Genomic DNA, 15,074 nt, shown 5'->3' on the forward strand with positions numbered 1-15,074 from the left:
GATCATCCAAATTCAGTACCCTGTCCCTGCTTTTTCCCCATATCCCTTGATCCCTTTAGCCTTAAGAAATATATCTAACTCCTTCTTGAATATATTTGATGTATTGGCCTCTACTGCCTTCTGTGGTAGAGAACTCCACAGGTTCACCACTCTCTGGGTGAAGAAATTCCTCCTCATTTCTGTCCTAAATGGCCTACCCCTTATCCTTAGACTGTGACCCCTGGTTCTGGACTCCCCGACCATCGGGAACATCCTTCCTGCATCTAGTCTGTCCAGTCCTGTCAGAATTTTATAGGTTTCAATGAGATCCCCTCTCATTCTTCTAAACTCCAGCAAGTATAAGCCCAATCTCTCCTCATACGTCATTCCTGCCATCCCAGGTATCAGCCTGGTGAATCTTCGCTGAACTCTCTCCATGGCAAGAACATCCTTTCTCAGATAAGGCGACCAAAACTGCACACAATACTCAAGATGTGGTCTCACCAAGGCCCTGTATAACTGCAGCAAGACATCCTTGTTCCTGTACTCAAACCCTCTCGCTACAAAGGCCAACATACCATTTGCCTACTTAACCGCCTGCGGCACCTACATGCTTACCTTCAGCGACTGGTGCACAAGGACACCCAGGTCTCGTTGCACTTCCCCTTCTCCCAATCTATTGCCATTCAGATAATCTGCCTTCCTGTTTTTGCCACCAAAGTGGATAACCTCCCATTTATCCACGTCATATTGCATCTGCCATGCTTTTGCCCAATCACCCAACCTGTCCAAATCATCCTGGAGTTTCTCGGCATCCTCCTCACAGCACACACGCCCACCCAGCTTTGTGTCGTCTGCAAATTTGGAGTTATTACATCTAGTTCCCTTGTCTAGATCATTAATATATATTGTGAATAGCTGGGGTCCAAGGACCGATCCCTGCGGTACCCCACTAGTCACTGCCTGCCACTCGGAAAAAGACCCGTTTATTCCAACTCTGCTTTCTGTCTGCCAACCAGTTCTCTATCCAAGTCAATACCTTGCCCCCAATCCCATGTGCCTTAACTTTACACGCTAATCTCTTATGCGGGACCTTATCGAAAGCCTTCTGAAAGTCCAAATACAGCACATTCACTGGTTCTCCCTTATCTATTTTACCAGTTACATCCTCAAAAAATTCCAGTAGATTAGTCAAGCACGATTTACCTTTTGTAAATCCATGTTGACTTTGTCCGATCCTGTCACTGTTTTCCAAGTGCTCTGCCAATACATCTTTTATAATGGACTCTAGCATTTTCCCCACTACCGATGTCAGGCTTACCGGTCTGTAATTCCCCGCTTTCTCTCTACCACCTTTTTTGAATAGTGGGGTAACATTAGCTACCCTCCAATCCATGGGTACTGTTCCAGATTCCATCAAATGTTGGAAGATGATCAGCAATGCATCTACTATTTCTAGGGCCACTTCCTTAAGTACCCTAGGATGTAGATTATCAGGCCCTGGGGATTTATCGGCCTTCAATCCCATCAATTTCCCTAACACCATTTCCCTACAAATACTGATTTCTTTCAGTTCCTCCCTTTCATCAGACCCTATGTTCCCCGACATCTCTGGGAGGTTATTTGTGTCCTCCTCTGTGAAGACAGAACCAAAATATGTATTTAATTGGTGTGCCATTTCTTTGTTCCCCATTATAAATTCCCCTGATTCTGACTGCAAGGGACCTACGCTTGACTTCACCAGTCTTTTTCTCGTCACATATCTATAAAAGTTTTTACAGTCAGTTTTTATGTTCCCTGCAAGCTTACTCTCATTCTATTTTCCCCTTTTTAATTAATCCCTTTGTCCTCCTTTGTTGAATCCTCAACTGCTCCCAATCCTGAGGTTTGCTGCTTTTTCTTGCCAATTTAGATGTCCTCTCCTTGGATCTTATGCTATCCCTAATTTCCCTTGTTAGCCACGGTTGAGTCACCTTTTTTGTTTTATTTTTATGCCAAACTGGGATGAACAAATTCTGTAGTTCATCCATGCGGTCTTTGAATGTTTGCCATTGCCTATCCACAGGTGAGGATGTTCCCAATGATGGGTGAAACTAGAACTAGGGGGCATAATCTTAAAATAAGGGGCTGCTCTTTTGAAACTGAGATGAGGAGAAACTTCTTCACTCAGAGGGTGGTTGGTTTGTGGAATTTGCTGCCCCAGAAAGCTGTGGAAGCTACATCATTAAATACATTTAAAACAGAAATAGATAGTTTCCTAGAAGTAAAGGGAATTAAGGGTTACGGGGAGCGGGCAGGAAATTGGACATGAGTCTAGGTTCGGAATGGTCATGGCCCTGTGGGTAGTGGAGCGGGCCCAGGGGCCGTGTAGCCTGGTTCTGTTCTTCCTACTTGTGTTCTAATTCTGTGTTAGATTTCAGGAGATGGTTTTATTCCTGTTCCTGGCTGGGGTGGAGATCGCCTTTACAGAAGGTAAGTACTGTAGAAAATATAGGGACAGAGTGATCTCCTGGAAGAGTTTCGATCGCCTAGATGGGTCGGAGAGGAATTTCCCAGATTTTTTTCTCCCAAATTGGCCATTGGGTTTTTTATCTGGTTTTTCGCCTCTCCCGGGAGATCACATGGGTTCGGGTGGGATGGAGAGTGATAGAAGATTTGAGGTTAGGATCAGATCAGCCATGATCTTATTGAATGGTGGAGCAGGCTCGAGGGGCCAATTGGCCTACTCCTGCTCCTATTTCTTATGTTCTTATGTAACCCTTTGAGTGACATTCCCCAATCAATCGTACCCAACTCGCGCCTCAGACCATCGTAGTTTCCTTTATTTAAATTTAGGACCCTAGTCTCTACAGGATAAAGTGGCCTTCAGCAGAGGTCATTGTGGAAGGGGCCACAGCTGGGGTTAGGACTGATGCTTGGTTTACTTTCAGGGTGTAGGTGTCATGGGCACAGCCTCAGTTGATGCCCATCCCTCACTGCAGTCCTTGTGGTGAAGGTGCTGCCACAGTAGGACACACTGGGCTGCAGTCAGGACTCCGAGATCAGCTAACTCGGAGGGACAGGCCTGCACCACACCAAACTGTACCCATGGTGTGACATTTAGACACTGAGCCATGGCTCAGTGGGCAGCGCTCTCTCGCCTCGGAGTCAGAAGGTTGTGGATTCGATCCCCACTCCAGAGACTTGAGCACATAATCCAGGCTGACACTCCTAGTGCAGTACTGAGGGAGCGCAGCACTGTCAGAGGTGCCGTCTTTCAAATGAGAGATTAAACCGAGGCCTCGTTTGCCCCCTCAGGTGGACATAAAAGATCCCATGGCAGTATTCTAAGACGAGTAGGGAGTCCTTCCCGGTGTCCTGGGGCCAATATTTGTGCCTCAACCAACATTACTAAAACAGATGATCTGGTCATTATCGCATTGCTGTTTGTGGGAGCTTGCTGTGCGCAAATTGGCTGCCGCGTTTCCTACATTTCAATAGTGACTACCTTTCAAAAGTACCCATTGACTGTAAAGCACTTTGGGACGTTCTGAGGTGGTGAAAGGTGCTGGAGAAATGCAAGACTTTCTTTCATATGAAGATGACTTTATCTCCTCATTTTCTCTGTCTCTCTCCCTTTTCCCCAGATCAGCCTCTGTGGACACATTCTCCAGTTGCCCGAGCACAGTAACCTCGACTGCTCCGCCCATCAGCACAACAGCCAGTGCCTTCCACAGCATTCAGGCCAGACTTGTCACTGCACCAGGCTCCAGTGCGTCCCAGCAGCCTCATTCTGGCCCTGTTACAACACCAGGTCTGTGTTCCTTAATCCCTTCCCTTCCTTTAGAGTAAATAAGCAGAAACTGTTTCCAGTGGCAGGAGGGTCATTAACCAGAGGAAACAAGTTTATGGTAATTGGGAAAAGAACCAGAGAAAAAAAGAGATGAGAATTTTTTTAACGCAGCGAGTTGTTGTGATCTGGAATGCGCTGCCTTAAAGGGCGGTGGAAACAGATTCAAGAGTAACATTCAAAAGGGAATTGGATAAATACTTGAAAAAGAAAAATTTGCAGGGCTATGAGGAAAGAGCAGCGGAGTGGAAATCATTGAATAGTTTTTTCAAAGAGCCGGCACAGGCACGATGGTCCGAATGGCCTCCTCCTGTGCTAAGATTGTATGATTTCCTGCTAACACTGTCTCCTCGCTGGAGTCCAGTGCCGGACATACTCCAGTACCTTGTCAAGTGCAAGCCAGTGAATTTGAGTCGGCCATTTCACCATGGGAGGAATCACAGACGAGCCCGATCCCGAATGTGACCAAGCCATCAGGGGGTGGCAGGTGGCCTGTTAACCAACGCAACACTGCCTGTCCTGGGATATATTAACTAGTTGATCATATCTGCCCAGCTCTGAGTGCTGAGATCAGTGAAGAGCGCTGGGCCAGTCACCATTACAGTCAGTGAGCAGATTTCCTGGTGTATACGGGAAGATCAGTCTTGAGGAATGAACCTGCAGAAATGATAATCTGCCTTTAATCCCCTTCCCTGTATTAACGGGTATTACCTGATGTGGAGTCCACATCGGGTCCCAGGACCATGTGTGTGCAGCACTGCTAATGCAGAGTTGCTGCTAATTTGTGGGGAGGAGAAGACCTTAAGCACAGGGGCCACTCTGGCAGATCAGTGTCTGAGGCTGCGGTTTAATATGGTTTGGAGGTATCAGCATGGTGGCATGCCCCTTACAGCATATCTTTATTTAAACGTATGAATCTTATCCTGACCCAAGACCCAAAGTGATCATAGGATGACCAAAACATTGTAATTCTCCCCGCCGCCCTACTCCTCCTGCAGGCGTTGCCTTTTGCTCACGTTGGCCATTCTCGTATCAGGCTAGATCAATAAGTTTCGGGCAATTCAACTGTGCGTGTATCGCACTGAGCCTGATCACATTCTCAGTCAACGAATGGATTGTGACAGTAGGCAGTGATTAGCAATCAGGGCGAGGATCCTGGCTCACTCACTCTTTCCCTCTCCCTAGCTTGGGATAGTGAGGTTAATAGTGGCACTGCCATTTAACCCCACACAGGACAGGAATAGACGCTGTGTGGCTGTGTTAATGCTATCACGCCTTTTGCTTTCCATTAAGACCAGTAGCCGCACACAAGAGTTTTGCGGAACTCGATTACTGACGTCTTGGTTTGTGTTCAGGGACTCCGTCTGCAAGTAGCCTGCTCCAGGGGTTGAGCTTCAGTCTGCAGGACATTGGAACAAAGGCCCCCAGCTTGTCCTCTGCCAGCCCAGGCCAGGTACAGTACACTTTACCTGCACAACATGTCACACCTTATAGACCATCGCGTGGAGAGAGAAGGTTGAGAGATGATATAATTGCTGTTTTTAGCAGAAGCAGAGGACACAGCCTGCGCTTGAAGGGGGTTAAATTCAAAACTAATCTGTGGAAACAATATTTCAGCGTGCGGTCAACCTATGGAACAGGCTCCCTCGGGAGACGGTGGAACCAGTTATTGTTGATCATTCAAATGCAAATTAGATAGATTTCTTTCAGAAAATAATATTTTGGGATATAGTATTTGAGTAATTGGAGACATGACGTGGTGAGTGTAGTGTGCTCAGGAGGAACAGGTGACTTTGGACCTATGGTTCCCAAAGCTCCACCACTCGGGGTTTTCCTCGCCTCATGTCTGGGTCTGCTGTAGACTCATTGATAGAGATTGATTGCTGTGATTGGTCAACAACTCCATTATCGTTGTATCATCGACTACCAGGATGGGAGAAGGCGAACTAGATGGAGCTTGTTTTTTTTTTGTCCAGCAATTCATAGGTTCCTAAGGGACGGGGAGCCAGTGGGGGGTTGGGGAAACAGAGAGATGGTGAGTCACTGGAGGGGAACCAGTGGGGAGGGGGTAACGGGTGCGGTGGGGGGACGGGGAGCCAGTGGGGGGAGGGGTGAAACAGGAAGCCAGTGTGGGGGGGAACAGGGAGACAGGGAGCCAGTGGAGGGCGGGATGGGACAGGGACCCAATGGAGGGGGAGAGGGAGACGGGGAGCCAGTGGAGGTGGTTATGGGGAGCCAGTGGAGGGGGAAGGGAGACGGGGAGCCAGTGGAGGGGGAAGGGAGACGGGGAGCCAGTGGAGGGGGATGAGGCACCAGTGGAGGAGGTTACGGGGAGCCAGTGGGGGTCTGGAAATTGTACGGACTCCAAGCATGCAGTTGGCATCTCGATAATCTGGGCTCACCTCTTTTCGTGCTGCCATGTTTTGAGGCCTCTCTGGCCGTGCCTGATGTGATCAGTCCCTGCATTTCACCTTGATGTTTTAGTAACTATGTCATTCACAGACCCCGAGTGTGAAGAGTTCGGCCTCCACCCTGGGCCCGGTCACCACGGCAGCAAATCCCGTTGTCCGCACAGTCAGCGCCTCGCCCGCACCGGGGTCCCTGGGCGGGACCGGGAGCACCAAACCCAACGCCATCCACCAACTCCTGACCAACGGAGGACTGGGCAAACTGTCTAGCAGCTCGTCCACCCCAGCAGGTACTGCAAGAAAGGAAAGAGACTCCCATTTATACAGCGCCTTTCACCACCTCGGAGCATCCCAAAGCGCTTCACAGCCAATGAAGTACTTTTGCAGTGTAGTCACTGTTGTAATGTAGGAAACGGGGCAACCAATTTGCGCACAGCAAGCTCCCACAAATAGCAATGCGATAATGACCAGATAATCTGTTTTTTAGTGATGTTGGTTGAGGGATAAATATTGGCCCCAGGACACGGGAGAACTCGCCTGCTCTTCTTCGAATTGTGGCCGTGGGATCTTTTACATCCACCTGAGACCAAATGGGGCCTCAGTTTAACGTTTCATCCAGAATACCGCCGACAGTGCAGCTCGCCCTCGGTACTGTCCCTCCGACGGTGCAGCGCTCCCTCAGTACTGCTCCTCCGACAGTGCAGTGCTCCCTCAGTACTGCTCCTCCGACAGTGCAGTGCTCCCTCAGTACTGCTCCTCCGACAGTGCAGTGCTCCCTCAGTACTCCTCCGACAGTGCAGCTCGCCCTCGGTACTGCCCCTCCGACAGTGCGGCTCGCCCTCGGTGCTGCCCCTCCGACAGTGCGGCGCTCCCTCGGTGCTGCCCCTCCGACAGTGCGGCGCCCCCTCAGTGCTGCCCCTCCGACAGTGCGGCGCTCCCTCAGTGCTGCCCCTCCGACAGTGCAGTGCTCCCTCAGTACTGCTCCTCCGACAGTGCAGTGCTCCCTCAGTACTGCTCCTCCGACAGTGCAGCTCGCCCTCGGTGCTGCCCCTCCGACAGTGCGGCTCGCCCTTGGTGCTGCCCCTCCGACAGTGCGGCGCTCCCTTGGTGCTGCCCCTCCGACAGTGCGGCGCTCCCTCGGTGCTGCCCCTCTGACAGTGCGGCGCTCCCTCGGTGCTGCCCCTCCGACAGTGCGGCGCTCCCTCGGTGCTGCCCCTCCGACAGTGCGGCGCTCCCTCAGTGCTGCCCCTCCGACAGTGCGGCGCTCCCTCAGTACTGCACCTCCGACAGTGCAGTGCTCCCTCAGTACTGCCCCTCCGACAGTGCAGCTCGCCCTCTACTGCTCCTCCAACAGTGCAGCTCGCCCTCAGTACTGCCCCTCTGACAGTGCAGCACTCCCTCAGTACAGCCTTTCCGACAGTGCAACGCTCCCTCAGTGCTGCCCTGGAGTGTCGGCCTGGATTATGGGCTCAAGACTCTGGAGTGGGGCTTGAACCCACGACCTCTGACTTCGAGGCAAGAGTGCTACCCACTGTGTAGAAGTAGTTCTGTCCGCCACCCTACATAGGGATGGCAGTGCAGGCGGTGTGCCGCATAGTGGTAATGTCACTGGGCTCGTAATCCAGAGGCCTGGACTATTGATTGAGAGACACGAGTTAAAATGCCACCACGGCAGCTGGGGAATTTAAATTCAGTTAATTAAATAAATCTGGAATAAAAAGCTAGTATCAGTAATGGTGACGATGAAACAATCAGATTGTCATAAAAACCCATCTGTTTCACTAATGTCCTTCAGGGAAGGAAATCTGCTGTCCTTACCCGGTCTGGCCTATATGTGACTCCAGACACACAGCAATGTGGTTGTGTCTTCACTGCCCTCTGAAATGGCCTAGCCACTCAGTTGTAACAAACCGCTACGAAACACAATAACAAGAATGAAACCGGACGGACCACCCGGCATCGACCTTGGCACCGGCTACAGACATGGAAACAGCACATCCAGCCCAGTCATAGAAACATAGAAGATAGGAGTAGGCCATTCGGCCCCTCGAGCCTGCTCCGCCATTCAATGCGATCATGGCTGATCATCCAAATTCAGTACCCGGTCCCTGCTTTCTCCCCATACCCCTTGATCCCTTTAGCCTTCAGAAATATATCCAACTCCTTCTTGAATATATTTAATGTATTGGCCTCTACTGCCTTCTGTGGTAGAGAATTCCACAGGTTCACCACTCTCTGGGTGAAGAAATTCCTCCTCATTTCTGTCCTAACTGGCTTACCCCTTATCTTTAGACAGTGACCCCTGGTTCTGGACTCCACGACCATCGGGAACATCCTTCCTGCATCTAGTCTGTCCAGTCCTGTCACAATTTTATAAGTTTCAATGAGATCCCCTCTCATTCTTCTAAACTCCAGCGAGTACAAGCCCAATCGACCCAATCTCTCCTCATACGTCATTCCTGCCATCCCAGGTATCAACCTGGTGAATCTTCGCTGAACTCCTTCCATGGCAAGAACATCCTTCCTCAGATAAGGCGACCAAAACTGCACACAATACTCAAGATGTGGTCTCACCAAGGCCCTGTATAACTGCAGCAAGACATCCTTGTTCCTGTACTCAAACCCTCTCGCTACGAAGGCCAACATGCCATTTACCTTCTTAACCAACTGCATGCTTACCTTCAGCGACTGGTGCACAAGGACACCCAGGTCTCGTTGCACTTCCCCTTCTCCCAATCTATTGCCATTCAGATAATAATCTGCCTTCCTGTTTTTGCCACCAAAGTGGATAACCTCACATTTATCCACATTATATTGCATCTGCCATGCTTTTGCCCAATCACCCAACCTGTCCAAATCATCCTGGAGTTTCTTGGCATCCTCCTTACAGCACACACGCCCACCCAGCTTTGTGTCGTCTGCAAATTTGGAGATATTACATCTAGTTCCCTTGTCTAGATCATTAATATATATTGTGAATAGCTGGGGCCCAAGGACCGATCCCTGAGGTACCCCACTAGTCACTGCCTGCCACTCGGAAAAAGAACCGTTTATTCCAACTCTGCTTTCTGTCTGCCAACCAGTTCTCTATCCAAGTCAATACCTTGCCCCCAATCCCATGTGCCTTAACTTTACACGCTAATCTCTTATGCAGGACCTTATCGAAAGCCTTCTGAAAGTCCAAATACAGCACATCCACTGGTTCTCCCTTATCTATTTTACCAGTTACATCCTCAAAAAATTCCAGTAGATTAGTCAAGCACGATTTACTTTTTGTAAATCCATGTTGACTTTGTCCGCACGATTTACTTTTTGTAAATCCATGTTGACTTTGTCCGATCCTGTCACTGTTTTTCAAGTGCTCTGCTATTACATCTTTTATAATGGACTCTAGCATTTTCCCCACTACCGATGTCAGGCTTACCGGTCTGTAATTCCCCGCTTTCTCTCTACCACCTTTTTTGAATAGTGGGGTAACATTAGCTACCCTCCAATCCATAGGTACTGTGCCAGATTCCATCGAATGCTGGAAGATGATCAGCAAAGCATCAACTATTTCTAGGGCCACTTCCTTAAGTACCCTAGGATGCAGATTATCAGGCCTTGGGGATTTATCAGCCTTCAATCCCATCAATTTCCCTAACACCATTTCCCTACAAATACTGATTTCTTTCAGTTCCTCCCTTTCATCAGACCCTATGTTCCCCGACATCTCTGGGAGGTTATTTGTGTCCTCCTTTGTGAAGACAGAACCAAAATATGTATTTAATTGGCCTGCCATTTCTTTGTTCCCCATTATAAATTCCCCTGATTCTGACTGCAAGGGACCTACGCTTGACTTCACCAATCTTTTTCTCTTCACATATCTATAAAAGCTTTTACAGTCAGTTTTTATGTTCCCTGAAAGCTTACTCTCATTCTATTTTCCCCTTCTTAATTAATCCCTTTGTCCTCCTTTGTTGAATCCTAAACTGCTCCCAATCCTCAGGTTTACTGCTTTTTCTGGCCAATTTATATGTCCTCTCCTTGGATCTTATGCTATCCCTAATTTCCCTTGTTAGCCACGGTTGAGTCACCTTTTTTGTTTTATTTTTATGCCAAACAGGGATGAACAAATTCTGCAGTTCATCCATGCGGTCTTTGAATGTTTGCCATTGCCTATCCACCGTGAACCCTTTGAGTGACATTCCCCAATCAATCCTACCCAACTCGCGCCTCAGACCATCGTAGTTTCCTTTATTTTAATTTAGGACCCTATTCTCTGAATCGACTACTTCATTCTCCATCTTAACGAAGAATTCGATCATATTATGATCGCTCTGACCCAAGGGTCCTCGTACAACAAGATTGCTAATGAATCCTTTCTCGTTACATAATACCCAGTCTAAGATGGCCTGATCTCTGGTTGGTTCCTCGACATATTGGTCCAGGAAACCATCCCTTAAACACTCCAGGAATTCCTCCTCCACAGTATTGTTACTAATTTGGTTAGCCCAATCTGTATGTAGATTAAAGTCACCCATGATGACTGCCGTGCCCTTATTGCACGCTTCTCTAATTTCCCTTTTAACGCCATCCCCAACCTCTGCATTACTGTTGAGAGGTCTATATACCACTCCCACTAACGTTTTCTGCCCCTTGGTATTTCTCAGTTCTACCCATACAGATTCCACATCAGAGCTAATATCCTTCTTTACAATTGTGTTAATCCCTCCTTTAACCAGCAATGCTACCCCACCTCCCTTTCCTTTTTGCCTATCTTTCCTGAATATTGAATACCCCTGGATGTTGAGTTCCCAGCCTTGGCCACCCTGGAGCCATGCTTCCGTAATCCCAATCAAATCATATTCGTTTACCTCTATTTGCGCAGCTAATTCATCCACCTTATTACGAATGCTCCTCGCATTAAGACACAAAGCCTTCAGGCTTGTTTTTTTAACGCTCTTACACCTATTAGAATAATTGTTTACTGTGGGCCATGTTTGATTTAAACCGTTGATTTCTCTGACTGCCACAGTCGACCCAGCAAAGTCCTCCTTACCAACATCTGGAGACTTGTGCCAAAATTGGGGGAGCTGTCCCACAGACTAGTCAAGCAACAGCCTGACATAGTCATACTCACACAATCATACCATCCAGCCAATGTCCCAAACTCCTACATCTCCATCCCTGGGTATGTCCTGGCAGGACAGACCCACCAGGGGTGACGGCACAGTGGTATACAGTCGGGAAGCAGTGGCCCTGGGAGTCCTCAACATTGACTCTGGACCCCATGAAGTCTCATGGCTTCAGGTTAAGCATGGGCAAGGAAACCACCCGATGATTACCACCTACCGCCCTCCCTCAGCTGATGAATCAGTACTCCTCCATGTTGAACACCACTTGGAAGAAGCACTGAGAGTAGCAAGGGCACAGAATGTACTCTGGGTGGGGGACTTCAATGTCCATCACCAAGAGTGGCTCGGTAACACCACTACTGACAGAGCTGGCCGAGTCCTGAGTCTGGGCCTGAGACAGGTGGTGAGAGAACCAACACGAGGGAAAAACCTACTTGACTCTGTCCTCACCAATCTACCTGTCACAGATGCATCTGTCCATGACAGTATTGGTATCAGAGACCACCGCACAGTCATTGTGGAGACGAAGTCCCGTCTTCACACTGAGGACACCCTCCATCGGGTTGTGTGGCACTACCACCGTGCTAAATGGGATAGATTCAGAACAGATCTAGAAGCTCAAAACTGGGCATCCATGAGTCGCTGTGGGCCATCAGCAGCAGTAGAATTGTATTCCACCACAATCTGTAACCTCATGGCCCGGCATATCCCTCACTCTACCATTACCATCAAGCCAGGAGACCAACCCTGGTTCAATAAGGAGTGTAGAAGAGCATGCCAGAAGCAGCACCAGGCGTACCTAAAAATGAGGTGCCAACCTGGGGAAGCTGCAACACAGGACTACATGCATGCTATAAACAGAGCTAAGCGATCCCACAATCGCTCTGCAGTCCTGCCACATCCAGTCGTGAATGGTGGTGGACCATTAAACAACTAACGGGAGGAGGAGGCTCCATGAATATCTTCATCCTCAATGATGGTAGAGCCCAGCACATGAGTGCAAAAGACAAGGCTGCAACCATCTTCAGCCAGAAGTGCCGAGTGGATGATCCATATCAGCCTCCTCCTGAGGTCCCTACCATCACAGAAGCCAGTGTTCAGCCAATTCGATTCACTCTACATGACATCAAGAAAAGGCTGTGCACACTGGATACAGCAAAGGCTATGGGACCCGACAACATCCCAGCTATCGTGCTGAAGACTTGTGCTCCAGAACTAGCCGCATCTCTAGCCAAACCGTTCCAGTACAGCTACAACACTGGCATCTATCCGACAATGTGGAAAACAGCCCAGGTATGTCCTGTCCACAAAAAGCAGGACAAATCCAATCCGGCCAATTACTGCCCCATCAGTCTACTCTCAATCATCAACAAAGTGATGGAAGGTGTCACGCGGCACTTACAAATAACCCGCTCACTGATGCCCAGATTGGGTTACGCCAAGACCACTCTGCTCCCGACCTCATTACAGCCTTGGTCCAAACATGGACAAAGGAGCTGAATTGCAGAGAGAAAGGATCTTGGCTCCGAAAATCAAGAAGTAAAATCAGTTTGGGCGGAGCTAAGAAACAGCAACGGGCAGAAAACACTGGTGGGAGTTGTTTATAGGCCACCTAACAGTAGTTGTAATGTAGGGCAAAGTATAAATCAGGAAATTAGAAACACATGTAACAAGGGTAATACGGTAATCATGGGGGACTTTAATCTACATATAGACTGGGCAAACCAAATTTGCAGTAATAGTGTGGAGGAGAAATTCATGGAATGTATGCAAGATAGTTTTCTGGATCAGTATGTTGAGGAACCAATTAGGGAACAGGCTATTTAGATCAAGTATTGTGCAACGAGAAAGGGTTAATTAATAACCTTGTAGTAAAGGGGCCTTTAGGGAAGAGTGACCATAATATGATAGTCACTTTCAAACTCAACATAAAATTCTTAGTTAAATCTGAAACTAGGGTCTTAAATCTAAACAAAGCAAACTACGTAGATCTGAGGGGCAAGTTGGCTAAGGTAGATTGGGAAACTACATTAAAAGGTATGACAGTGGACAAGCAATGACTAGTATTTAAAGAATTAATACATAATTTACAACAAATATATATTCCTTTAAGGCACAAAAACCCCACAGGAAAAGTGGTCCAACCGTGGCTAACGAGAAGTTAAAGATGGTATTAGATCAAAGGAAGAGGCTTGTAATGCTGCCAAAAAGAGTAGTAAGCCTGAGGATTGGGAGGATTTTAGAATTCAGCAAAGGAGGACCAAGAAATTGATAAAGAAAAGGAAAATAGAATATGAGCGTAAACTAGCAAGAGACATAAAAACAGACTAAAAGCTTCTACAGGTATGTAAAAAGGAAAAGATTAGCTAAAGTAAATGTGGGTCCCTTACAGGCTGAGACGGGAGAAATAATGGGGAGTAAGGAAATGGCAGAGAAATTAAACAAATACTTTGTCTTCACGGAAGAAGATGCAAAAAACTTCCTGGAAATAGTGGACAACCAAGGGTCTGGTGAGGATGAGGAACTGAAAGATATTAGTATTAGTTAAAAAAGTAGTACTGGAGAAATTAATGGGACTGAAAGCCGATAAATCCCCTGGACCTGATGGCCTACATCCTAGAGTTTTGAAAGAGTTAGCTATAGAGATAGTGGATGCATTGGTTGTCATTTTCCAAAATTCCATTGATTCTAGAATGGTTCCCACAGATTGGAAGGTAGCAAATGTAACCCCACTATTTAAGAAAGGAGGGAGAGAGAAAACGGCGAACTACAGACCAGTTAACATGACATCAGTAGTGGGGAAAATGCTAGAATCTATTATTAAGGACATGGTAACGAGCACTTAGAAAATAATAATAGGATTGGGCAGAGTCAACACGGGTTTATGAAAGGGAAATCGTGTTTGACAAATCTGTTGCTTTTTGAGGTTGTAACTAGCAGAATAGATAAGGGGGAACCAGTGGATGTGGTGTATTTGGATTTTCAGACGGCATTAGATAATGTGCCACACAAGAGGTTATTAAACAAAATTTGGGATCATGGTAATATACTAGCATGGATTGGTTAACGGACAGAAAACAGAGTAGGAATAAACGGGTCATTTTTGGGTTGGCAGGCTGTAATTAGTGGGGGTACCGGAAGGATCAGTGCTTGGGTCTCAGCTATTCACAATCTATATCAATAATTTGGATGAGGGGACCAAATGTAATATATACAAGTTTGCCGATGATGCAAAGCTGGGTGGGAATGTAAGTTGTGAGGAGGATGCAAGGAGGCTTCAAGGGGATATAGACAGGCTAAGTGATTGGGCAAGAACATGGCAAATGGAATATAATGTGGTGAAATGTTATCCACTTTGGTAGGAAAAATAGAAAAGCAGAGTATTTTTTAAATGGTGAGAGATTAGGAAATGTTGATTTTCAGAGGGACCTGGGTGTCCTTGTACACGAATCACTGAAAGTTAACATGCAGGTACAGCAAGCAATCAGGAAAGCAAATGGTATGTTGGCCTTTATTACAAGGGGATTTAAGTATAAGAGTAAAGACATCTTACTGCAACATCTGGAGTATTGTGTACAGTCTTGGTCTCCTTACCTCAGGAAGGATATACTTGCCATAGAGGGAGTGCAACGAAGGTTCACCAGACCGGTTCCTGGGATGGGGGGGATTGTCCTATGAGGAGAGATTGAAAAGACTAGGCCTATATTCTCTAGAGTTTAGAAGAATGAGAGGTGATCTCAT

The 15,074-nt window shown here is 47.5% G+C and overlaps 1 protein-coding gene across 1 annotated transcript in view; it reads left to right on the top strand.

The window, feature by feature from the left end:
• Positions 1-15,074, top strand: part of LOC147097832 (KAT8 regulatory NSL complex subunit 3-like) — a 57,965-nt gene that overhangs the window by 39,391 nt on the left and 3,500 nt on the right. Inside the window, exons 9-11 of the mRNA XM_085970863.1 lie at positions 3,606-3,772; positions 5,164-5,261; positions 6,311-6,506. Coding sequence (XP_085826989.1) covers positions 3,606-3,772; positions 5,164-5,261; positions 6,311-6,506 — 461 coding nt within the window. The remainder of the gene's footprint in view (positions 1-3,605; positions 3,773-5,163; positions 5,262-6,310; positions 6,507-15,074) is intronic.

Source organism: Somniosus microcephalus, chromosome 30 (assembly GCF_052327205.1).
Source record: "Somniosus microcephalus isolate GS21.2 chromosome 30, FLI_Smic_1.0, whole genome shotgun sequence".
NCBI lineage: Eukaryota > Metazoa > Chordata > Chondrichthyes > Squaliformes > Somniosidae > Somniosus > Somniosus microcephalus.